Below are 26,014 nucleotides of genomic sequence, written 5' to 3' on the forward strand. Positions count from 1 at the left end.
CGTAGCAGCAGCTCTGAGACCTGGGAGGTCAGGTTTGAAGTGGGTGCAGCTGGCTCAGACACCAGGTGCGGTCTCTTACCCCACAGAACCTGACCCGGGAACAAGCCGACTACTGCGTCTCCCACATGAAGCCCTACGTGGACGGCAAGGGCCGGGAGCTCCCCACTGCGTTCGACTACGTGGAGTTCACCCGCTCGCTCTTTGTGAACTGAGCCGCTCCCTGGGTCACCCGCCCCTCGCTGCCTGCCCCGCGTCGCCTTGCTGCATGTCTGCTCCTCTGTGCTCTCACTTTCCACTGTAACCTTAAGCCTGCTTAGCTTGGAATAAGACTTAGTAGAAAATGGTGCTTCACTAACCCGCTTCCGGTCCAGTCACAATCACTATGTCACTGTGGGGACCCAGATCCACGTCTTGAAGCAGCTGCCCTCATTCCGACTTCAGAAAATCAAAGCAGCTGGCTCTTCCCCTTGTTCTCCCGCCCTCCCCCAAATCTGTTTCATGTGAAAGACAAATAAACGATGACTTCCCCCAAAACTTTGCTTTTCTTCATTCAGCTTGTTGTCAGAAACATAAGGCTCGGCACAGCGAAGGCTTGCACCCGCCTCCCGGGACCCCTCAGGTGGCCACTTCTGCTGCCAGGCGGTCCAGGTCCTCAGCTTCCCGGGGCCCTTGTTCTGTGAACTCTGTGCTCAGCTGCCACACCTTTACTGTGCCCTGGGCATCGCCCGCAGCCAAGAGCTGAGTCTGCTGGCTGTTGAACTCCAGACAGTAGACAGGGCTTTCATCCTGGGTTTGCTTGATCAAAACTGTAGGTTTCTGGGAGCTTTTCTGGAGATCAAACAGCTGCACGTCACCTGCAAAGACAGATAGGTGGAGTAAGAGAAACTAGAGACCAACCACAGGGCAGGAGGAGGCTGACGCCTGGGTTCAATCCTGTTGTGTGCAGCCACGGTTGCTGAGTTGGGTTGCTGGAGGGAAGCTGTCCTTACCCCCACGTGCAGTCTTTCCCCAACCCAGAACCCCAGGTACAAGCAGGGGCCAGATCACCCACCCCTTAAAGAGATCCAGGCCTGGCGGCCCCTTCCTACCTTCACCAGAGGCAGCTGCAAAAACCAAGGGCCGCACTGGGGACCAGCGCACAGCAAACAGATACTTGAGGGAGAGCTGCAGCGAGATCAGGGGAGGGGCCTGCAGCATGGAGTACAGGTGGACATGCCCGTCGGTCCCAGCGCTCAGGAAGAGATTCCTAGATAGGATGCAGGAGGCCAGGCAAGGGAATCAGTGCTGGGGTCTGGGTGGTGCTGGCCCCCAACACCAGATCCCTCCTGGGCTACCAAGCTCATGAAGAGCCTCCCGGGTCCCTGAGCCTGGAGCTGGTCCTCTCATTAGAGGGATGATGCCTGGGCCAACCACCAAAGACCTGCAGAAGGCAAGCACTTGAAGCAGTTCATCATGAGGCTTGGCAGGCTAGACACCTGCAGGGCAGGGATGCCCTGGCCCCACTATGCCCCGGGCCCAGGCCTCCCCTGCCTACCTGTGGAAGGGGGAACAGCTCACAGCATAGATGGGACCACCGTGGGGGGAGAAGGTCAACTGTGCCGGGGCCCGCAGGGGCACAGAGCTGGGCATCCGCGTGAGGGCTGCCTCTCCAGCTGCCAGGGAACACTTGAGCGGGAAGCCACCTTCCGTGCCCAGAATGAACAGCCTCGGGTCAAAGCTGGAGAATGCCACTGCCGTGGCGCCCACCTCGGTCTCCCCCCGGGGATGCTGTGGAGAAACGGCGGCAGCAGCAGGGTCAGAGCCAAGGGCATCAGATGGCACTGTCCCAGCAGAGCCAGAGAACAGGAGCGACGACCACAGCAAGTTGGGCCCACTGGCCACACCTTCCCGCCCCCAAGGCGGGAAGCCCACTCTTCGGCGCAGCCAAGGCAGTTTCCGGGTGCCCGCGTACCTTCTTCAGCTTGGTGCTCCGTGGCAGTTGCTGCATGACCAGGGCGAAGCCCTCCGTGAGCTGCAGCTGGCCCGCCCCGACGCCACGCCAGAGCAGCACCTTCCCGTCGGTGGCTACACTCAGCACCTGGAAGCGGTGGCTGTGCCCGGGCTCGGGCAGCCACACCACCTGAGATGACAGTGTGCAGGGCCAGGATGGAGACAAGGGACACCTGGCCCAGGTGTTACACTCCACCCCTACCCTCCCTCTCTTCCAGGAAAAAAAGAATTATCAGGGAGGCCCGAGAGCCAGGCTCACCCACCAGGGGGCAGGCCCAGAGGGTTCCCAGGGCCCTCTCCAGTCCCAGAATCCCAGTGCTGCTCACTCGGTGCCTGCAGAGGAGGCTGGGAATGGCCACAGGGCCCTGGGAGTGGCTCCTGAGCGGGGTGACTCATGCTGTGGGAGCTCTGAGAATGCAGGAGGCAACTGTCCAATTGCCAACGCCCGGGTGACCTTCCTAGGAGAGTGGGTGCCCTCTCCCCAGCTCTGCCTCAGGGGCCACCCCGCCCAGCAGCCCCTGCCCTGACCTGAGACACAGGGTCTGTGTGGGTGTCATCCGTCAGGCCTGTGCGCCACAGCAGCGGGTCCTCAGGACGGCTCAGGTCCCACACCAGCACCTCGCCACTGTACAGCCCTCCTGCAGGGACAGTGGGCCTGGGCAGAGGCTCAGCCCCACCCTCAGCCTGGCTTCCTGGCCAAGCACCCGCCCTGGCCCACCCACAGGGCCAGGGAGCAGAGCCACTTGGCTGGAAGTCATCCCCGCAGAGGCAGAGTCCTAGCCCCCAGCTCCCCTGCTGTACCCCAGGGAGCTTTGCCAGACACCCCTGCCCTGCACCTGGCAGCTCCCTCCAGCATTGCCTGCCCCTTACCACTGATGGCTTCCCAAGGGCACCTGCCTCTTCTGGCCTCTCCACAGCCCCCTGGCCCCGACCGTGGACTCCTTCCAGACTCCTCATCCGAGTTCCACCCCCTCAGGCCTCACCACAGACCTTCACCTGGGCTCCAGGCTGAGGGGGGTCAGGGCCTTTCTGTCTCCGGGCCAAAGGGCCCATGAAAAGCTCCCTTGTGTGCCTCTGCAGGGTGGGAAACTGAGTCCTGAGAGGAGAGGAGGCAGAGGCAGCAGGTAGCTCACCTGCAACATGGGAGGGCTGCGTGGGGTGGAAAGCCAGACACAGGACAGCGCTGGGGACCTCCACCACGGCCGATGGCTGCCGGGGACTCAGGCCTCGCCGGTCCACGTTCCAGGCACACACGAAGGACTTAAGTGTGCTCCAGTCCCCATGGTCCAGCCTGCACACGGACACGCCTGAGCCGGCTGTGCCCCTGGGTGGGGCTCCTATCACCCACCCCACCTCTCTCCCCACTAGCCCCCGACACATTCGCTGTGTCCTTGTCACCACTAGACACTACTCTGGATACTGAAGTGGCCCACGCTCCACTCTAGCACCCCAAGGACATGACATGCTCTGGAAAACGGTCCCCAGGCACCAAGGATGGTCCATGCCATGCAGGATGGGGAAGCAGCGAGGCAGGTAGGCCCAGGGCCGCCGGGCAGGGGGGAGGGCGGTCCTGGCACTCAGCCCCACTGCCTGCTGTTCTCCTGCCACTTGTCAACCCTGCCCAGGAAGCCTTAAGAAGAGACTCCCAGGACGGCCAAGCTCTTAGAACCAACTCTTCCCTGTGCAGCTACAGAGACAAGGCCCAGCGAGGGTCCTGGAGTGGCACGCTGCCCTCACCTGCCCCACTGCCACTCACCTGCCGTAGGCACAGGCCACCACAGAGCCAGTGGAGTTCCAGGAGATGCCGGTCACATGCAGACCCTGCGCTTGGGCTGGGGGGTAGCCCAGGGTATACAGACAAGACACCTGCAGAGACATCCCCAACCCTGAGTCCCAAAGCCACCAGCAGAGGGCCTCGTGAGTGCCTAACCAAAAACCCCACCTAGGCCAGGCCACATTGGCCCTAGAGGCCCTCAAGTCCATCGGCCAGGCCTAGAGGAGTGGAGCGTTCATCCCCACATCTGTCCCAGCAGGATGCTTCCAACAGTCCAGAAGGCATGGCCTGAGAAGCAAGGCCGACCAGGCTCCTGCCCAGAGCGGCAGCTGCCCTCACAGGCGCACTCGTTTCCAAGCCTCAGGGGCTGTAGCAGGAAGGTAGGGATGGCTGCCAGCAGCATAAAAATGCCCAACATGGCCGAGTGGGACACTCGACAAGGGGTCAAGCAAACCATCCAACGTCACATTGTGCTACATGCACATGATTTTGTGGTGGTGGTTAGTCGGTTGGTTTTCTTTTTTGAGACAGAGACTCACTCTGTGGTCCAGGCTGGAGCACAATGGTGCAATCTCCGCTCACTGCAACCTCCACCTCCCAGGTTCAAGTGATCCTCATGCCTCAGCCTCCCAAGTAGTTGGGACTACAGGGACGCATCACCACACCCGGCTAATTTGTGTGTGTGTGTGTGTGTGTATGTGTGTGTGTGTATATATATATGTATTTTTTAAGAGACGGAGTCTTGCTCTGTCGCCCAGGCTGGAGTGTAGTGGTACGGTCTCTGCTCACTGCAACCTCCGTCTCCTGGGTTCCTGCCACTCTCCTGCCTCAGCCTCTGGAGTAGCTGGGACTACAGGCGCCCGCCACCTCGCCTGGCTAATTTTTTGTATTTTTAGTAGAGACGGGGCTTCACTGTGTTAGCCAGGATGGTCTCGATCTCCTGACCTCGTGATCCACCCGCCTCAGCCTCCCAAAGTGCTGGGATTACAGGAGTGAACCACTGCACCCAGCCTAATTTTTGTATTTTTAGCAAAGATGGGGTTTCACCATGTTGCCCAGGTTAGTCTCGAACTCCTGACCTCAGGTGATCCGCCTGCCTCGGTCTCCCAAAGTGCTGGGATGACAGGCGTGAGCCAGTGCCCAGCTGCACACAATTTTTTGTCTAGCTCTGGCATCTCGCTTTCAGTTCCCAGCCGGCCACAGCCACATGTGAGGAGGCTGACAACCAGTCTAGCCAGGGGTAGGCACCAGCTGCCCAGGAAGTAGTGTGTGCCAGGAATCCAAACAGCCTCCCAGATCCTCTGACGTTTCAGATCTGTTGACCTCATGATTCTACATAAAGAAACTATCCACTGCAGGCTGGGCGCAATGGCTCCTGTAATTTCAGCACTCTGGGAGGCTGAGACAGGAGGATAGCTTGAGCTCAGGAGTTCAAGACCAGCGTAGGCAAGATGGTGAAACCCCGTCTCTACCAAAAATACAAAAATTAGCTGGACATGGGGGCCAGAGCCTGTAATCCCAGCTACTCAGGAAGTTGAGGTGGGAGGATCACTTGAACCCAGGAGACAGAGGTTGCACTGCTGCTCTCCAGCCTAAGCAACAGAGCAAGACCGTGTCTCAGAAAAAAAAAAAAAAAAAAAAAAAAAGGCCGGGCCTGATGGCTCAACACCTGTAATCCCAGCACTTTGGGAGGCTGAGGCAGGCCGATCACGAAGTCAGGAGTTCGAGACCATCCTGGCCAACATGGTGAAACCCCATCTCTACTAAAAATACAAAACAATGAGCCAGGCGTGGTGGCGGGCACCTGTGGTCCCAGCTACTTGGGAAGCTGAGGCAGGAGAAGAGCTTGAACCTGGGAGGTGGAGGTTGCAGTGAGCTGAGATCGCGCCACTGCACTCCAGCCTGGCAAGAGTGAGACTCCAACTCAAAAAAAAAAAAAAAAAACAAACAAACTCATTTTGTAAAAAAAAAAACAGAAACTATCCACTGGAAAGACTCCCCACTCCACAGCCACACCCCGGGCACTGCTGGAGCATGTGCAAGAGGTGCCTCTGCTGTGGAGAACAAGCTGGCAGGAGACCAAGACTAGCAACTCCACTCCTAGGTTTAGACCCAAGAGAAATGAAAACTCACTGTCCACCGGACACAGGAACATGACTCACAATACCCAAAAAGGGGAACAGCCCAAATGTCCGTCAGCTGATGAGTGGCTAAATCAATGTGGTCTGTCGATGGAGCACTATGCAGCTGTGAAAAGGAACGCGGCACCAATCCAAGCCACCACGTGCATGAACCTATTATTTTCAAACAAGGCTATACAGTGGGCTAGGAGGTGGAAGGAAGCTCTTGCAGGCCTGGTCACGTTCACTTTGTTGATCTGTGTTCTGGTTCAAGAAATGTTTACACTTTGTAAAAAATCATCTCAGGAGGCTGAGGCAGGAGCATCTCAAGCCCATCTGAAGTGCAGCCTGGGCAACATAGGAAGACCCTAACTCTAAAAAAATTTTTTGGCCAGGTGCGGTGGCTCACGCCTGTCATCACAGTACTTTGGGAGGCTGAGGCAGGCGGATCACCTGAGGTCAGTAGTTCGAAACCAGCCTGCCCAGCATGGTGAAATCCTGTCTCCACCAAAAATACAAAATTAGCCAGGTGTGGTGGCGGGTGCCTGTAATCCCAGCTACTCAGGAAGCTGAGACAGGAGAATTGCTTGGACCTGGGAGGTGGAGGTTGCAGTGAGCCAAGATCATGCCATTGCACTGATCTTGCACTGGGTGACAGAGCAAGACTCCATCTCAAAAAAAAGAAAAAGACACAAGCTCCCTCATCTCAAACTCAATGCTGTCTGCCCAACTGCCCATCAGTGTTTACAGGGTCATGACTCTGGACTGTATCCAGAGGGCAGATGACCTGGAGCATGGTAGTGAAACCAGAGAGACTGGGGTTCAAGTTCTGGCTCAGCCCTTGAGCTGAGCTTTGAGCTGTGTGGCCCTGGACAAGTCACTTAGCTTCTCTCAGCCTCATCTATAAACTGAAGATTATAATAGCACTACCTCATACAGTTGTTTTTGTTTGTTTGTCTTTTTTTGAGATGGAGTCTTGCTCTGTTGCCCAGGCAGGAGTGCAGTGGTATAGTCTCAGCTCACTGCAACCTCCGCCTCCCGGGTTAAAGCAATTCTTCTGCCTCAGCCTCCTGAGTAGCTGGAACTACAGGCGTGTGCCACCACGCCTGGCTAATTTTTCTATTTTTAGCAGAGATGGGGTTTCACTATGTTGGCCAGGCTGGTCTGGAACTCCGGACCTCAAGTGATCCACCCACCTTGGCCTCCCAAGTGCTGCGATGACAGGCATGAGCCACCGCGCCTGGCCTCATACAGTTGTTTTGAGGAGTGAATAAGATACCACAGGAGACATTCTTAAATTGGGCCTGGCCCAAAGAAGGCCCTCGCTGCACCATACATGGGGAAGCAGAACAGCCGGGCCACCCGGGCTCCAGCCTCTGCCTCCACTGCTCACCCGCTCAGTTTTACCCTGGACGTTACTTCCACATAGGACGTCCATCTCCCTAACCATAAAGTGGACAGAACAACACCTACCTCAAGGTCAGCAGTGAAGACTCACTGACTTATTCTTAGGGAACCTAGCCTAGTACCAGGCAGGACGTTAGAGCCTGGTGACTGCTGACTGTGACGATGACTGGCACGGCTGTTATTTGTGGGAAGGAAAACAAGGGGAGACAGAAGTGGGGCAGGGGCTCCACCCGAGGCTGCACCAGCCCATCCCCTACCATCTGCTGCTCCTCGGTCCAGTTCACCTCGAAGCCATCAAACGCGTGGCTCTGCCAGTTCTTGTTCAGCTCTCGGATGACCATGGCCTCCACTCTCCGAAGAAAGGCTGCGAGCCGAGGCACGTTGTACTGGGACAGGGGCTGCACGCTGACGGGCACAGGGGCCTCCGTCTGCACCTGGGCGTCCACATGATTCCGGGCCTGGGCGGACGCGTTGGCAGTGGCAATGCTGACCGTCTGGCAGCTTTTCTGGGGGGAGGGTGAAAACAAGCATCACCACCCAGCTGCCCCCGCCCAGCCCCCGCCCAGCCCGACTGCCCCTCCTGCTTGACCTCCTCCCAGGTGCGATGGTTCCCCGGCTAGGGGCCTCTCTCAGTGAGGTCTGGGTTGGAGATGGCCCCTCGACTCTCCTATGTCCCACAGTCAATCAATGCCAGCCAACCAGAGCACTGTGTCCGCACCCCAGCCCCAGGGACCAATTCAGGGCTGGCCAAGGGACCCACACAGGCCAGTGAGACCCTGCCCCAGACTTTTGGTACAACAATTCGGAGGAGCCAGAGGGCTCCATTTCTGAAGACGCGGAGGGCAGGCAGAACCACGTCGGCTCACACCAGCACCCTGGCAGACACATGGTCTGATGCCCATGAACACCCCAGCTTCGCACCACCCCAGCTGCCTCCCTCAGCAGGCAGCCCTCCCAAACCTGGGCGAGCAACAGCAGCTCCGGCATCCACTATGAGCTGCTGGGTAGGAGGCAGAGCACCGCCCCCAAAGGCCTTGCTCTCCACCCTGCCACCACGCCTACTATTCCTGGTCCCCTACTTAGCTGTACCTGGCACAGGTACAAACATCAGAACAGGGAAGGAGAAGCCTCCTTATCTTACAGAAATACCCGATCGTCACCAAACGAAGGCTCTCTGGGCGGAAGCAATGTTGCTGCTTGAGGGGCTTTCCCCAGGTGGCCAAGGGACAATGACAAGGCCCTGGACTGCCACACTCCCTCCTTCCCATCTCAGGCAGGATTCGAGCTGGGCCAGGAGGCAAGATCGGAGGAAGGAAGGGGGCCGGACTCACCAGGACAGTTCTCTTCTGAACAGAGAGGCCTCAGCACTGGTACCCACCCTCACCTCCACAGGCCACTCAATTCTCTCTGCTTGTCTGTGTCCTAGTGAACCCTAAGTCCCCCAGCATAAGACTCTGATCTTTGAATCCCCAGCACTTTGCACGGTATTTGGCACAAAGCAGATGTTCATTTATACACATACACACACACACACACACACACACACACACACACACAAAACGCTGGCGCAGTGGCTCAGGCCTATATAATCCCAGCACTTTGGGAGGCCGAGGTGGGCGGGCGGGTAGATCACAAGATCTGGAGATCAAGACCATCCTGGCTAACATGGTGAAACCCGATCTGCACTAAAAATACAAAAAATTAGCAGGGCGTGGTGGTGAGCACCTGTAGTCCCAGCTACTCAGGAAGCAGAGGCAGGAGAATGGTGTGAACCCAGGAGGCGGAGCTTGCAGTGAGCCGAGATCGCACCATTGCACTCTAGCCTGGGCAACAGAGGGAGACTCCATCTCAAAAAAGAAAAAAAAAATTAGACAGGTGTGGTGGCGCATGCCTGTAATCCTAGCTACTCAGGAGGCTGAGGCAGGAGAATCACTTGAACCTGGGAGGCAGAGGTTGCAGTGAGCCAAGATCACGCCACTGCACTCCAGCCTGGGGTGTGGAGGGAGACTCGGTCTCAAAAAAAAAATAAAATAAAATTATTGAGGCCAGGCACGGTGGCTCACGTCTGTAATCCCAGCACTTTGGGAGCCCGAGGTGGGCGGATCACCAGGTCAGGAGATCGAGACCACCCTGACTAATATGGTGAAACCCTGTCTCTACCAAAAATACAAAAAAATTAGCTGGGTGTGGTGGCGGGTGCCTGTAGTCCCAGCTACTCGGGAAGGCTGAGGCAGGAGAATGGCGTGAACCCAGGAGGCAGAACTTGCAGTGAGCCGAGATCGCGCCACTGCACTACAACCTGGGAGACAGAGCGAGACTCTGTCTCAAAAAAAAAAAAAAAAAAAATTACTTAGTGAGCATCTACTTGCCAGGCATTGTCTGGGTAATGAAGATACAGCAGAAAAGAAAATGTGCAAGATTCTTGTGCCCCAGGTGCTTACACAGGGGTGGGGAGAGATGCAAAATACCAAATCCACGGGCGCAGTGGCTCAAGCCTGTAATCCCAGCACTTTGGGAGGCCGAGGCGGGCGGATCACGAGGTCAGGAGATCGAGACCATCCTGGCTAACATGGTGAAACCCCATCTCTACTAAAAAAATATACAAAAAACTAGCCGGGCGAGGTGGCGGGCGCCTGTAGTCCCAGCTACTGGGGAGGCTGAGGCAAGAGAATGGCGTAAACCCGGGAGGCGGAGCTTACAGTGAGCTGAGATCCGGCCACCGCACTCCAGCCCGGGCGACAGAGGGTGACTCCGTCTCAAAAAAAAAAAAAAAAAAAAAAAAACCAAATCCACACAGCACTGAGCACATCCAGAGGCACGAGAACAGAAGCAAACAGCCAGGGAGGCTGTCTGGATGGGACAACGAGGGTGGCCTCTTAGAGAGAAGGTATTTGAGCTGAGAGGTGAAGGACATGAAGGAGTCGGCCAAGTGGAAAGCTTCAGGAAGGAGTGTCGTGGGCCAAAATAAAATGTTATAGAGGAAAATTGCCTGAGCGCAGTGGCACACACCTGTAATCCGAGTACTTTGGGAGGCCGAGGCAAGAGGATCACTTGAGTCCAGGAGTTTGAGACCAGCCTGGGCAACAGAGAGAAACCCCGTACCTACAAAACAATTAAAAATTTGCCAGAAGCTGGGCGCGGTGGCTCACGCCTGTAATCCCAGCACTTTCGGAGGCCAAGGCAGGTGGATCACAAGGTCAGGAGTTCAAGACCAGCCTGGCCAAGATGGTGAAACCCCGTCTCCACTAAAAATACAAAATTGGCCGGGCACAGTGGCAGGCACCTGTAATCCCAATTACTCGGGAGGCTGAGGCAGGAGAATCACTTGAACCTGGGGGGGCGAAGGTTGCAGTGAGCCAAGATCGTGCCACTGTACTCCAGCCTGGGTGACAGAGGGAGACTCCATCTCAAAAAAAAAAAAAAAAATTGCCAGGCATGGTGGCACATCCTGTAGTCCCCAGCTACTCAGAAGGCTAAAGTGGGAAGACTGTTTGAGCCCAGGAAGTGGAGGCTGCAGTAAGCCGTTGATTGTGCCACTGCACTCTAGCCTGGGCAACAGAGCAAGTAAAGCCCAAGACTCTGTTGGACTCTGGGAATCATGGAAAGAAGGGAATCCAGGGTGACCCTGGGATCTGCACTGAGAACCCGTGGACAGAGCATCCCCAGATGTGAGGTCACACTCAGGCAGAGAACACAGGGCAGTTCTGTGGGGCCTGCTTTGGACTCAGATGCCTCAGCCACCCACAGGGAGGCATCAAGTATTCCCAGGGGAGGTTATGAAGCTCTGGAGAGTTTCTGACCAGACATGTGACTTGAAGCCAGAGAGCTGGAGGAGGCTGCCCAGGGAGCATACACATCAAGGAATGAATGAATGGGCCAGGGGATCAGAAAGTGCACGTGCCAAGTCAAGGGGACTAAGGGATAATCTCAAACTCCGTGAAAGCCACAATTCTGACCACAGTGCCACTTGGTAAGAGCTCACTTCCAGGTACTGTGCCAAGAGCTTCACCCACATCACCTCATTCCTCCTCACAACCACCCTACGAAGTAAATCCTATCTTCATATTATTAATGTTGGCACTGGGGCACAGAGAAACTGAGGAACTCACCCAAGGTCACACAGCAAAAGGTGATAGACTTGAACCCAGGCGGCCTTGGTTTTTTTTTTTTTTTTTGAGACAGGGTCTCACTCTGTTGCCCAGGCTGGAGTGCAATGGAGCAGTCATAGCTCATTGCAATCTACCTCTGCCTCCTGGGCTCAGGCAATCCTCCCACCTCAGACTCCCAAGTAGCTGGGACTACAGGTACAAAACTACACCTGGCTGATTTTTTAAAAGAATTTTTTCGTAGAGACAGGGTCTCACCATATTATCTAGGCTTGTCTCCAACTCCTGGGCTCAAATGATCCTCCCTCCTTGGCCTCCCAAAGTACTGGGATTATAGGTGTGAGCCACTGCGCCCAGCCAACCTGACTTGCCACTAGACTGACCTCACCACAGTAAACTGCATCCCAGCCATGGTGCTCTCCCACACACGCGCGAGGCTGGGACGACCACGTGTCGCTGCACTCCGCTTCAGACGCTTGGCAGATACAGCACTCCTCACAAACTGAAGAATCATGGTGCCCTGCACTGCACTGCACAAGCCTATCGGGCCATTTTCCCTACAGCATGCACTTAGTTCATGCCTCTGCCACATTTGGGCAATTCTCACAATATTTCAAACTTATTCATTCTTATATCTGTTATACTGATTTGTGATCAGTGATCTTTGATGTTACTACAGTAACTTTTGCAGCACCACAAATTGTACCCACGAGAGACAGTGAACTTCATCGATAAATGTTGTGTGTGATTTGACTGCTCTACTGACCAGCTGTTCCCTGTCTCTCTCTCTCCTTGGGCCTCCCTATTCCCTGAGACAAAACAACACTGAAAGTAAGCCAATTAGGCCAGGTATGGTGGTTCATGCCTGTAATCCCAGCACTTTGGGAGGCCAAGGCGGGCAGATCACCTGAGGTCAGGAGTTCAAGACCAGCCTGCCCAATGTGGTGAAACCCCATCTCTACTAAAAAAATACAAAAATTGGCCGGGCATAGTGGCTCATGCCAATAATCCCAGCACTCTGGGAGGCCAAGGCGGGTGGATCACCTGAGGTCAGGAGTTCGAGACCAGCCTGGCGAACACAGCGAAACCCCATCTCTACTAAAAATACATAAATTAGCTGGGCGTGGTGGTGTGCACCTGCAACCCCAGCTACTCAGGAGGCTGAGGCAGGAGAATCGCTTGAACCCAGCCTGGGCAACAAGAGTGATACTCTGTCTCAAAAAAAAAAAAAAAAAAAATTACCCAGGCGTGGTAGCAGGTGCCTGTAGTCCCAACTACTTGGAAGGCTGAGCCAGGAGAATCACTTAAACCCAAGAAGCGGAGGTTGCAATGAGCCGAGATCATGCCACTGCACTCTGGCCTGGGCATCAAAGTGAGACTCCATGTCAAAAAAAAAAAAAAAAAAAAAAGGTAAGCCAATTAATATCCCTACAGGGGCCTCTAAATGTTCAAGGGAAAGGAATAGCTGCAGGTCTCTTAATTCAAAAGCTAGACATGATTAAGCTTAGTGAAGAGGGCATGTTGAAAGCTGAGACAGGCTGAAGCCAGGCCTCTTGCACCAAACAGCCAAGTTGTGAACGCAAAGTTCTTGAAGGAAATTAAAAGTGCTACTCCAGGGAACACACAAATTATAAGGAAGTGAAACAGCATATTGCTGATAGGGATAAAGTTTAGTGGCGTGGATAGAAAATCAATCCAGCCACATTTCCTTAAGACACACCAAAACCCAGAGCAAGGCCCTGACTCTCTTCAACTCCATGAAGGCTGAGAGCGGTGAGGAAGCTGCAGAAGAAAAGCGTGAAGCCAGCAGAGGTTGGCTCATGAGCTTTAAGGCAAGCAGCCATCTCCATAATGTGCAAATACAAGATGAAGCAGCAAGTGCTGCTGGAGAAGCCACAGCAAGTTCTCCAGAACATCTAGCTCAGATTATTGATGAAGGTGGCCGCACTAAACAGATTTTCTTTTTTTTTTTTTTGAGACAGAGTCTCACTCTGTCACCCAGGCTAGAGTACAGTGGTGTGATCTCGGCATCCTTCGCCTCCTGGGTTCTAGCAATTCTCCTGCCTCAGCCTCCCGAGTAGCTGGAATTACAGGTGCCCGCCACCATGCCTGGCTAATGTTTGCAATTTTTTTTTAATTTTTTTTTTGAGACGGACTCTCGCTCTGTCGCCCAGGCTGGAGTGCAGTGGCCGGATCTCAGCTCACTGCAAGCTCCGCCTCCTGGGTTCACACCATTCTCCTGCCTCAGCCTCCTGAGTAGCTGGGACTACAGGCGCCCACCACCTCGCCCAGCTAGTTTTTTTGTATTTTTTAGTAGAGATGGGGTTTCACCGTGTTAGCCACGATGGTCTCGATCTCCTGACCTCATGATCTACCCATCTCGGCCTCCCAAAGTGCTGGGATTACAGACTTGAGCCACCGCACCTGGCCATGTTTGTATTTTTTTTTTTTTTTTTTTTTTTTTGAGACGGAGTCTTGCTCTGTCGCCCAGGCTGGAGTGCAGTGGCCGGATCTCAGCTCACTGCAAGCTCCGCCTCCCGGGTTCCCGCCATTCTCCTGCCTCAGCCTCCCAAGCAGCTGGGACTACAGGCGCCCGCCACCTCGCCCGGCTAGTTTTTTGTATTTTTTAGTAGAGACGGGGTTTCCCCGTGTTAGCCAGGATGGTCTCGATCTCCTGACCTCATGATCCGCCTGTCTCGGCCTCCCAAAGTGCTGGGATTACAGGCTTGAGCCACCGCGCCCGGCTAGTTTTTTTTTTGCATTTTTTAGTAGAGACGGGGTTTCACTGTGTTAACCAAGATGGTCTCGATCTCCTGACCTCGTGATCCGCCCGTCTCGGCCTCCCAAAGTGCTGGGATTACAGGCTTGAGCCACCGCGCCCGGCCCATGTTTGTATTTTTAATAGAGATGGGGATTCACCATGTCAGCCAGGCTGGTCTCAAACTCCTGAACTCAGGTGATCAGCCCACCTGGGCCTCCCAAAGTGCTGGGATTACAGGCATGAGCCACCACACCTGGCCCAGATTTTCAAAATAGATGAAACATTGGAAGGACATGCCATCTAGGAATTTGGAAACTAGAAAGAAGTCAATGCCTGGCTTCAAAGCTTCAAAAGACAGGCTGACTCTCTTGTTAGGGGATAATGCAGCTGATGACTTCAAGTTAAAGCCAAAGTTCATTTATATCCAGAAAATCCTAGGGCCCTAACAAATAATGCTAAGCCAGGCACAGTGGCTCATGTCTGTAATCCCAGCACTTTGGGAGGCCAAGGAAGGTGGATTATTTTTGAGTCCAAGAGTTTGTGACCAGCCTAGGCAACATGGGGAAACCCAGTCTCTACAAAAAATGTAAACATTAGCCAGGTCAGCTGGGCACAGTGGCTCACGCCTGTAATCCCAGCAATTTGGGAAGTCAAGGTGGGCTGATCACGAGGACAGGAGTTCGAGACCAACTTGACCAACACAGTGAAACCCCATCTCTACTAAAAATACAAAAATCAGCCAGGCGTGGTGGAGCGCACCTGTAATCCCAGCTATTTGGGAGGCTGAGGCAGAAGAATCACTTGAACCCAGGAGGCAGAGGTTGCGGTGAGCTGAGATCGCACCATCATACTCCAGCCTAGGCAACAAGAGCGAAACTCTGTCTCAAAAAACAAACATTAATATGGCACCTGCAAATTTCCTGTGAATTGGTAAGAAGCCACCATTACTCTTTGTGCTCCGGGACACCTAAGTCAGCTTCCCATGGTTTGAGATCCCTTTAGGGATGAGGCCCAAGTCCATACCCTGCCACCATGCCAGGCAGTGTGTGACTGGCAAGAGGGTAAGGCTCCAATAAGAAGCCCCCAGGAAGGAGTCACAGAAAGAAATGAGGCATGGGAGTCAGGATCCTCGCTTCCTAGGTCACTCTCAGAGGAGAGTGTTGAGGAAGCTGGGCCCCGAGCCAGCCTCCCACACCTAGAAAGTGTATCCAGGGACCAGGCACTATGGCTCACGCCTGTAATCCCAGCACTTTGGGAGGCCAAGGTGGGTGGATCACGAGGTCAGGAGATCAAGACCATCCTGGCCAACGTGGTGAAACCCTGTCTCTACTAAAAATACAAAAAATTAGCCAGGCGTGGTGGCGCACGCCTGTAATCCCAGGTACTCGGGAGGCTTAGGCAGAATTGCTTGAACCTGGGAGGTGGAGGTTGCAGTGAGCTGAGATCACACCACTGCACTCCAGCCCGGGCAACAGAGCGAGACTGTCAAAAAAAAAAAAAAAGGCCGGGCGCGGTGGCTCAAGCCTGTAATCCCAGCACTTTGGGAGGCCAAGACGGGCGGATCACGAGGTCAGGAGATCGAGACCATCCTGGCTAACACGGTGAAACCCCGTCTCTACTAAAAAATACGAAAAACTAGCCGGGTGAGGTGGTGGACGCCTGTAGTCCCAGCTACTCAGGAGGCTGAGGCAGGAGAATGGCGTAAACCCGGGAGGCGGAGCTTGCAGTGAGCTGAGATCCGGCCACTGCACTCCAGCCTGGGCAACAGGGCGAGACTGTCTCAAAAAAAAAAAAAAAAAAAAAAAAAGGTGTGTTCAGGGGAGTACAAAGGGCTGGGCCAGACTTTACGTAATCACACCAGGACGTCCTCGGAAGGAATCAGAGAACAGTAACTACCAAAGCAAGACCAGCAGGGTCCACCCTCTTGAGAGTCTGAGGCCCCAGGGACCCTCTGCAGCCTGAAGGCCAATTCTTCCCCAAGACAGCCTGCAGCCATGGAGAAGCCCAGAACATCAGCACTCCTGCCTCTCAGAGGAAGGAAGCTGAGGACCAGAAAGGTGAGGAGATGCCTCCTGCAAAGTCCACCTGCCCCACAGGACCCCTTTTCTTGGAAAACCTCCTACCCAAGCCAAAAGCTAGGCCCCAAGCCCGACTTCTCTGACTGAATGAAAACTGAACACTGGCCGCGCACAGTGGCTCACACCTGTAATCCCAGCACTTTGGGAGGTCGAGGCAGAAGGATCACTTGAGGCCAAGAGTTCGAGACCATCCTGGCCAACATGGCAAAACCCCACCTCTACTAAAAATACAAAAATTAGTCGGGCGTGGTGGCACACACCTGTAATCTCAGGTATCGGGCAGATTGAGGCAGGAGAATCACTTGAACCAGTAAGGCGGAGGTTGCAGTGAGCTGAGATCGCACCATCACACTCCAGCCTGGGCAACAGAGCCAGACTCCGTCTCAAACAAGCCCACTCCAGCAGGGGGTGCCATATGCTAGAGAATCTCCTGGGCCAGGCCAGGTCACGCCAAGCCAGGCCCAGCCAAGCCAAGCGGGCAGGGCCAGGCATGATGGCTCAGGCCTGTAATCCTAGCCCTTTGGGAGGCTAAGGCAGGCAGATCATTTGAGACCAGGAGTTCGAGACCAGCCTGACCAAAATGGTGAAGTCCTCTCTCTACAAAAAATACAAAAAAAAAAAAAGAAGAAAGAAAGAAAAATTAGCCAAGTCTGTTGGCAGGCGACCGTAATCACAGCTACTAGGGAGGCTGAGGTGGAAAGATCGCTTGAACCTAGGAGGTGTAGGTTGCAGTAAGCCAAGATTGTGCCACTGCACTACAGCCTGGGTGACAGAGGGAGACTCCGTTTCAAAAAAAAAAAAAAAAAAAAGAGAGAGAGAATCTGCTGGGCCGGAAGCTACAGCCAGTCCAGAAAAGGCACTCACTTAGAGCCCCAGAGGTAGGCAGCTAGGTGAATTCAGAAGAGGGATGCAGCAGAGGCCTGCCAGGGGGTGAAAGCACACAAGAAACCATTCAATTCAGCATTTCCTAGGCACCTCTGGGACATGGAAAACTACAGGAGACTCACCCCTGCCCTCAAGGAGCTAAATCAAGGGAGACAAACCTGAATGTTAAAAATGCACCCCACTGGGAAACAGTTCAACAGATCGCAGTGAGGATTGCGCACTGGAATTATGCTTGATGCCTCTGAACTGCACGCTTTTAAAAATGCTTAAAACGGCCCAGACGTGGTGGTTCACAGCTTTAATTTCAGCACTTTGGGAGGCTGAGTGGGAGGCTCACGTGAGGCCAGGAGTTCAATACCAGCTGTGTAACAAAGCAAGACCTCTGACTCTACAGAAATTTTCCAGATTAGCCAGGTGTGATGGTGTGCACCTGTAATTCTATCTACTCAGGAGACAGAGGTGGGAGGATTGCTTAAGCTCAAGAGTTTGAGGCTGCAGTGAGCTTTGATCACATCATTGCATTCCAGGCTGGGAGACAGAACTAGACCACCAGCACTTTGGGAGGCCGAGGTGGGAAGATCATTTCAGGTCAGGAGTTCGAGACCAGCCTGGCCAACAAGGTGAAACCCCATCTCTACTAAAAATACAAAAAATAGCCAGGCCTAGTGGGACACGCCTCTAATTTCAGCTACTGGGGAGGCTGAGGTGGGAGAATTGCTTGAACTCAGAAGGCAGAGACTGCAGTGAGCCGAGATTGCACCACTGCACTCCAGCCTAGGGAAGACAGTGAGATTCCATCTCAAAAAAAAAAAAAAAAAAAAAAACTGGGCCAGTGCAGTGGCTCACACCTGTAATCCCAGTACTTTGGGAGGCTGAGGCGGGCGGATCACAAGGTCAGGAGTTCGAGACCAGCCTGACCAACATGGTGAAACCCCATCTCTACTAAAACTACAAAAATTAGCTGGGCGTGGTGGTATGTGCCTGTAGTCCCAGCTACTCAGAAGGCTGAGGCAGAAGAATTGCTTGAACCTGGGAGATAGAGGTTGCAGTGAGCTGAGATTATACCATTGCATTCCAGCCTGGATGACAGAGTGAGACTCTGTCTCAAAAATAAATAAATAATTTTTTTTTTAAAGTAACTCTACTGGAAAGCAGCTGGATTAAACTAGTGGTTCTCAAACTTTGCTATGCATTAGAATCATTTAGGGAGATTTTATAAAACCAGATTCCCGGCCGGGCGCGGTGGCTCAAGCCTGTAATCCCAGCACTTTGGGAGGCCGAGACGGGCGGATCACGAGGTCAGGAGATCGAGACCATCCTGGCTAACCCGGTGAAACCCCGTCTCTACTAAAAAATACAAAAAACTAGCCGGGCGAGGTCGCGGGCGCCTGTAGTCCCAGCTACACGGGAGGCTGAGGCAGGAGAATGGCATAAACCCGGGAGGCGGAGCTTGCAGTGAGCTGAGATCCGGCCACTGCACTCCAGCCCAGGCGACAGAGTTCCCAGGTCATACCACATGCAAAGTTAGCCACAGTAACTGCAAGCAGAACCCAGGAGTTCACATTTTTCTTTTTTTTTTTTTTTTTTTTTTTTTTGAGACAGAGTCTCACTCTGTAGCCCAGGCTGAAGTGCAGTGACGTGATCTCCGCTCACTGCAAGCTCCGCCTCCCAGGTTTACGCCATTCTCCTGCCTCAGCCTCCCAAGTAGCTGGGACTACAGGCGCCTGTCATCTCGCCCGGCTAGTTTTTTTGTATTTTTTAATAGAGACGGAGTTTCACCGTGTAGGCCACGATGGTCTCGATCTCCTGACCTCGTGATCCACCAGTCTCGGCCTCCCAAAGTGCTGGGATTACAGGCTTGAGCCACCGCGCCCGGCCGGAGTTCACATTTTTCAACACTTTCCAGGGCATTCCACTGTTGACTACCTTTGAGAAGAGGGATGAGGTACCCCTCAGCTGAGACAGCGGGACCAGTCACTGACACTCAGAAACTCCACGCGAACAGCACTGGCTTTCACTTGGCTTTCTGGTCAACAGTCCCATTCAATCCCATAAGAAGTATCCTAACAATTGCACTTCACAGAAGAGAGACTGCATTACTAGTCCAGGGCCAAGCCACTAATAAAAAGGATCTGCACCCTCAAACTCAGATCGAAAATTAAGGTCCAGGACACCATCCCTCTAAACAGATAGGGATGTGGCAAGAAAAGTTAAGTCAGGCCAAAAACTACATATATATAAAAATATATATATATAATATATACATAAATATTATATTATATATAATTATATATATATATATATATATATATTTTTAAGACAGGGTCTCACTCTGTCACTCAGGCTGGAATGCAGTGCCGTGATTTTGGCTCACCGCAACTTTCACCTCCTGGGTTCAAGCGATTCTCCTGCCTCAGCCTCCCGAGTAGCCACCACGCCCGGCTAATTTTGTATTTTTAGTAGAGACGGGGTTTCTCCATGTTGGTCAGGCTGGTCTTCAACTACCAGTCAACCTCAGGTGATCTGCCCACCTCGGCCTCACAAACTGCTGGGATTATAGGCGTGAACCACCGCGTCCAGTCCCATTTTTGTATTTTTAGTAGAGATGGGGTTTCACCATGTTGACCAGGCTGGTCTCGAACTCCTGACCTCAGGTGATCCACCCGCCTCAGCCTCTCAAAGTGCTGGGATTACAGGAACCACGCCAGCCCATAGATTACTTCCACAAAGAAGAAAAAGTTAACTCAAAAAGCACCAGGCGGCAGTGGCGCAGTGGTCACCATGACAGCTGAGGGGCTGGGCGTGGTTCTGCCAGGCTAGGAGCACACCCAGCACCCAGAATCTCAGTGGTCGCTGCTTCAGCACAGCCTGTGCCATGGTCACCTCTGCCCCCTCCTCGGAGCATGTCGGGAAGCTGCATGAGATCTTTCACGGTCTCCAGGAAGGCCTACAAGGGGTGCCCAAGTGGCTGCTGGATGCAGTGGGGACCAAAGAGAAGCTGATCAGAGATGTTGATGAAAAGTAACAGGAAGGAAATAAAAAGCTGGCAGAGGTGGAGGAGGAACTACATTATGCACCTCTATCTTTCCATAACCCTATGATGTCTAAGCTTCAAAACTACCAGAAGGGCCGGGGGTAGTAGCTGACACCTGTAATCCCAGCACTTTAGGAGGCTGAGGTGGGCAGATCACTTGAGGTCAGGAGTTCAAGACCAGCTTGACCAACATGGTGAAACCCCGTCTCTACTGAAAATACAAACATGAACCAGCCGTTGTGGCACGCAGCTGTAGTTTCAGCTTCTCAGGAGGCTGAGGCAGGAGGATCACTTGAAACCAGGAGGTGGAGGTTGCAGTGAGCTGAGATCGCACCACTGCACTTCAGCCTGGGCAACAGAGCGAGACTCCATCTCAAACACACAAAAAGAAAGTACCAAGAGTAGCCCAGGCGAGGTGGTTCAGGCTTGTAATATCTATACCTTGGGAGGCCGAGGCAGGGGGATGACTTGAGGCCAGGAGTTTGAGACCAGCCTGGCCAACATGGTGAAAGGTCAGGAGTTCAAAACCAACCTGGCCAATATGGCGAAACCCCATCCCTACTAAAAATAAAAATAAAAAAATGGGCTGAGCACAGTGGCTAACACCTGTAATCCCAGCACTTTGGGTGGCTGAGGCAGGCTGATCACTAGGTCAGGAAATCAAGACTATCCTGGCTAACACGGTGAAACCCCACCTCTACTAAAAAAAACAAAAAATTAGCCAGGCGTGCTGGCATGCACCTATAGTTCCAGCTACTTGGGAGCCTGAGGCAGGAGAATCACTTGAACTCGGGAGGGAGAGGTTGCAGTGAGCCAAGATCATGCCACTGCACTCCAGCCTGGGCAACAGAGTGAGACTCTGTCTCAAAAAAAAAAAAAAAAAAAAAAATTAGCCATGCATAGTGGCTCATGCCTATAACCCCAGCCACTCGGGAGGCTGAGGCAGGAGAACTGCTTGAAGTCAGGAGGCAGAAGTTGCAGTGAGCTGAGATCACGCCATTGCACTCCAGCCTAGGCCACAGAGTGAGACTGTGTCTCAAAAAAAAGGCCAGGCGGGGCACGGTGGCTCACGCCTATAATCCCAGCACTTTGGGAGGCCGAGGCAGGCGGATCACGAGGTCAGGAGATCGAGAGCATCCTGGCCAACATGGTGAAACCCCGTCTCTACTAAAAATATAAAAAATTAGCCGGCCATGGTGGTAGGCACCTGTAGTCCCAGCTACTTCGGAGGCTGAGGCAGGAGAATGGCACGCACCCGGGAGGCAGAGCTTGCAGTGAGCCGAGACTGCGCCACTGCACTCCAGCCTGGGCAACAGAGTGAAACTATGCCTCAAAAAAAAAAAAAAAAAAAAAAAACGGCTGGGCGTGATGGTTCATGCCTGTACTCCCACCACTCTGGGCCGAGGCGGGCCGATCACGAGGTTAGATCACGAGGTCCGGAGTTCAAGACTCGCCTGGCCAACATAGTGAAACCCCATCTCTACTAAAAATACAAAGATTAGCTGGGCATGGTGGCACGTGCCTGTAGTCCCAGCTACTCTGGAGGCTGAGGCAGAAGAATCACTTGAACCCAGGAGGCGGAGGTTGTGTGGAGCCGAGATCGTGCCACTGTACTCCAGCCTGGGCAACAGAGCAAGACTCGATCTCAAAAAAAAAAAAAAAAAAAAGCAAAAATTAGCTGGGTGTGGTGGTACATGCCTGTAGTCCCAGCTCAGGACTGAGGCTGAGGCAGGAGAATCGCTTGAACCCAGGAGGCGGAGGCTGCAGTGAGCCGAGATGGCGCCACTGCACTCCAGCCTGGCAACAGCCTCCATCTCACAAAAACAAAAAATTTAAAAATTAGCTGGGCAGTGGTATGTGTCTGTAATCCCTGCTACACAGGAGGCTGAGGCAAGAGGATGGCTTGAGCCTGGAAGTTGGAGGTTGCAGTGAGCCAAGATGACACTACTGCACTCCTACCTGGGAGACAGAGCAAGACCCTGTGGTTGGATGGACGGATGGATGGATGGAAGGAAGGAAGGAAGGAAGGGAGGGAGGAAAGGAGGGAGAGAGGGGAAGGGAAGAGAAGAGTGGGAAGGGGACAACAGAAAGGGAAGGGATGAAAAAAGTAACTTACCTTCTTCTGGTCCTTGAAACATTCTTACAATATAAAAGAATCTCCTTAGGTAAGAGAGCTGGCTGTGTTTCAAGTGAACCATCCTCACAGATGAAAGCCTTCACACCCAAGTATTAGAATCATTTTCTTGGAATGCTACAGGTTAAAGCTATCTACAAGAAAATTAACCAGACTCAATCTCATTCTATTAGAAAAAAAAAAAAAAGTATTAAACTGAATCAACGATTCCTAACCTAGAGTCTACTTTTGTATTTTTATTATTATTTTTTATATACAGAGTCTGTCACCCAGGCTGGAGTGCAGTGGCACAATCTCGGCTCACTGCAACCTTCGCCTCCCAGGTTCAAGCAGTTCTCCCACCTCAGCCTCCAGAGGAGCTGGGATTACAGGCGGGCACCACCACATCCGGCTAATTTTTGGTACTTTCAGTAGAGATGGGGTTTCACCATGTTGGCCAGGCTGGTCTCCAACTCCTGACCTCAGGTGACCCACCAGCCTCAGCCTCCCAAAGTGCCGGGATTACAGGTGTGAGACATCACGCCCAGTTCCAACCTAGAGTCTTCTAAAAATGTTCAGCAAGGCCGGGCGCGGTGGCTCACGCCTGTAATCCCAGCACTTTGGGAGGCTGAGGTGGGCGGATCACAAGGTCAGAAGATCAAGACCATCCGGGCCGGCCGGGTGCGGTGGCTCAAGCCTGTAATCCCAGCACTTTGGGAGGCCGAGACGGGCGGATCACGAGGTCAGGAGATCGAGACCATCCTGGCTAACACTGTGAAAACCCGTCTCTACTAAAAAATACAAAAAACTAGCCGGGCGAGGTGGCGGGTACCTGTAGTCCCAGCTACTCGGGAGGCTGAGGCAGGAGAATGGCGTAAACCCGGGAGGCGGAGCTTGCAGTGAGCCCTGAGATCGGGCCACTGCACTCCAGCCCCAGCCCCGGGCGACAGAGCGCGACTCGTCTCAAAAAAAAAAAAAAAAAAAAAAAAAAAGACCACCGGGCCAACACGTGAAACCCATGTCTCAAAATACAAATTGGCCAGGCGTCGGTGCTCTGAGCTACTTAGGCAAGAATGACGTGAACCACAGGATGCGTGAGCAGAGATCCCCCAGCCTCCAGCTGGGGACAAGACTCCGTTCAAAAAAAAAAACAAAAACAAAACAAAAGTGCAGCGGCTATTTGAGGCTAAAATCTGGCCTGTCCTCAAGCTGTAATCCCAGCACTTTGGGAGGCCAGACGGCGCGATCACGAGGTCAGGAGATCGAGACATCCTGAAACACAGTGAAACCCCGTCTCTATAAAATACAAAAAAAAACTAGCGGGGAGTGAGGGAGGATCCGCCTGTATCACCCAGCTACTCGGACAGGACTGAGGCGGGAGAAGGCGCAAACCCGGGAGCGGAGCTTGCAGTGAGCTGAGATCCGGCCACTGCACTCCATCCGGGCGACAGCAGCAGACTATCGCTGAGACTGCTTAAAAAAAAAAAAAAAAAAAAAAAAAAAATCCAGTGCATCTGAATCATCAGCTGACCTGCGATAAGGATAGACACTTAACTAAACCACCCAGTGCCCTGGCTTTCCCTAAGAACTGTTCCCATGCAGCACAGCAAAGTGGGGAATGCTTGCAAGCCAGATCAGATCCTGGCTTCAGCTGTGCAGACTTGTAGGCCTAAGGTAAGAAATCTGTCCTCAAGATAAGACTTCATGGAAACCTCACTGGCCTTGGGGAAGATCTGGGCTCTCTGCAGGTTCATGCAGCAAGCTAAGCCTCAGTATTCTCTTCTGGGACATGTGCAGCACCCAATGCTGCTCATCTTCAGAGGAAAAGCATAAGTCCTTACAATACTCTGAGAGGCCCCACCTGACCTGACTTTCCTCATATTATCCTCTCTGACCTCACCTGGGACCACTCTTCCCAATCCTTCACTCCTCTCCAGGACCATCTGCCTCCTCAAACAGATTTGTCCTAGGGCCTCTGCACTGACCTTTTTTCCCCCTATAGAGTCAGGGTCTCTCACTGTGTTACCCAGGCTGGAACACAGTGGTGCAATCATAGCTCACTGTACCTTTGAACTCCTGGGCTCAAGGGATCCTCCCGCCTCAGCTGCTCAAGTAGCTGGGACTACAGCCACAATGCCACGGCACCCTACTTTGCACTTGACTTTTCATCTCCCTTGATGACTACCCCAGGTATCCACTTAGCCCAAGCTCACTCCTCCAAATCTTTGCTAAAATGTCACCCTCTCACTGTAGTCCACCCGGCAAACCACCCTCTCAATCCCCAACCCAGTCCTTCCGATCTCTCAGCTTTTTCCTTTTGTCCACGGCACTATTCATCTTCTAACACACTGCATAATGTACTTATTAAATATACTATTAATGTTACAGCCCCTGCCACTGCCCATGTAAGCTCCAGGAGGGACAGATGTCTGTCTTCTTTTCTGATGAGTCCCCAACCCTTGAACAGCTCCTGGCACACGGCAGGTACTGAAAGTCCGCAAGGACACCTTGGGAGAGGCCTTGAGCACGCAGCAGCCCCGCCCTTCATCTCATCAGAGCACTTCCTTTTGTGCGCGTTTGATTAAACACCTGGAAAACTGGCTTATCTAGAATTTACCATGCAGTTTGCTCATTTAAAAGTTAGCCTGGGCCGGGCGCGGTGGCTCACGCCTGTAATCCCAGCACTTTGGGAGGCCGAAGCGGGCGGATTACGAGGTCAGGAGATCGAGACCATCCAGACTAACACGGTGAAACCCCGTCTCTACTAAAAAATAGAAAAAAAAATTAGCCGGGCGTGCTGGCGAGCGCCTGTAGTCCCAGCTACTTGGGAGGCTGGGGCAGGTGAATGGCGTAAACCCGGGAGGCGGAGTTTGCAGCGAGCCGAGATAGGGACAGCTTAAGCCCAGGAGTTGGAGACCAGCCAGGGAAACACAGGGAGACCCCATCTCTATAATAAATAAACAAACAGCCGCCGTGGTGGCGCGCGCCTTAAGTCTCAGCTACTCTGGATGCGCAGGTGGGAGGATCGCTTGTGCACCGGAGGCTGAGACTGCCGTGAGCCGAGATCGCACCACTGCACTCCAGCCTAGGCGACAGAGCGAGACCCTGTCTCAAAAAAAAGAAACAAAACTTAAAAAAAGTTGTTTTAAATGCTTAAAAACTGCACTTCACACAAAATCCTTCAAAACCTGAGTTCCTTGGAGGTGTTTGTTTTTCCACTTTTTGTTGTTAAAAAATGAGCCAAGAGCATCCTCCGGGTCAGTTTATGCGGAATAAACTGTAAAGCAAACGGGACGCCCGAACCCGCCCAGTGGCCGCGCTGCGTCCGCGCCTTCCCGCCCGCGTCTCTCCGCGCTGGGCCCGCGCCCTCACCGTCTCCTCGCGGATGCCCTGGACGGCCCTCCACTGCGAGGGCACGGACGCCACACCCAGGGTCTCGTCCTGCAGTGGCCCTGGCCGCCCCGGCCCCGGGCTGCTCGCAACCCCGCCCGTCGCCAGCACCGCAACTCCCGCGCTTCCAGTCGGCTCCAGTAGCCCGGACTGCGCACGGGTTGCCCTGGAGACGGTTCCGCCCTCTCGTGCCGACGCACTCAGGCGCGACCTCCACCCCTACGCAGACTTGAGCGGAAAACGGGGAACGTGAGGCTGGCGGCGCCATGTTTGAATTGGTCGCAGCGCCACCTGCAAGGCCTGGAAGAAAGAAAAGTAATGATTCTTCTCCGCCAGAGAAAGAAGCATGACCGGTTT

The 26,014-nt window shown here is 53.5% G+C and overlaps 2 protein-coding genes across 9 annotated transcripts in view; one reads left to right on the top strand and one right to left on the bottom strand.

Moving 5' to 3' along the window:
• The window catches only part of SPTAN1 (spectrin alpha, non-erythrocytic 1), an 88,853-nt gene extending 88,319 nt beyond the window's left edge, over positions 1-534 (top strand). For 6 of the 8 annotated variants that reach the window (XM_030920350.1, XM_030920345.1, XM_030920343.1 and 3 more), the window contains one exon: positions 87-534. In XM_030920350.1, the coding sequence (XP_030776210.1) occupies positions 87-212 (126 nt within the window). In that variant the 3' untranslated portion in view covers positions 213-534. The remainder of the gene's footprint in view (positions 1-86) is intronic. The other 2 variants (XM_030920348.1, XM_030920346.1) reach the window with 2 other exon arrangements.
• On the bottom strand, positions 524-26,005 carry WDR34 (WD repeat domain 34). The gene is made up of 10 exons (XM_030920136.1): positions 25,949-26,005; positions 25,640-25,876; positions 7,575-7,796; positions 3,746-3,855; positions 3,123-3,280; positions 2,518-2,627; positions 1,952-2,119; positions 1,535-1,767; positions 1,089-1,246; positions 524-854 (listed from the first exon to the last, which is right to left on the bottom strand). Exons 1-10 carry the CDS (start codon positions 26,003-26,005, stop codon positions 616-618), a joined length of 1,692 nt encoding a protein of 563 aa, XP_030775996.1. The 3' UTR covers positions 524-615.
• Positions 26,006-26,014: the final 9 nt, after the last annotated feature.

Source organism: Rhinopithecus roxellana, chromosome 16, assembly GCF_007565055.1.
Source record: "Rhinopithecus roxellana isolate Shanxi Qingling chromosome 16, ASM756505v1, whole genome shotgun sequence".
Classification (NCBI taxonomy): Eukaryota; Metazoa; Chordata; class Mammalia; order Primates; family Cercopithecidae; genus Rhinopithecus; species Rhinopithecus roxellana.

Excerpts from the sequence above, each read along its gene's own strand:
- WDR34 (XM_030920136.1), bottom strand. The coding sequence starts at position 26,005 with ATGCTTCTTTCTCTGGCGGAGAAGAATCATTACTTTTCTTTCTTCCAG. Across the intron at positions 3,281-3,745 it reads GTGGCCTGTGCCTACGGCAG|GCTGGACCATGGGGACTGGA; the intron begins GTGAGTGGCAGT and ends GTCCGTGTGCAG. Across the intron at positions 1,768-1,951 it reads GGAGCACCAAGCTGAAGAAG|CATCCCCGGGGGGAGACCGA; the intron begins GTACGCGGGCAC and ends GTTTCTCCACAG.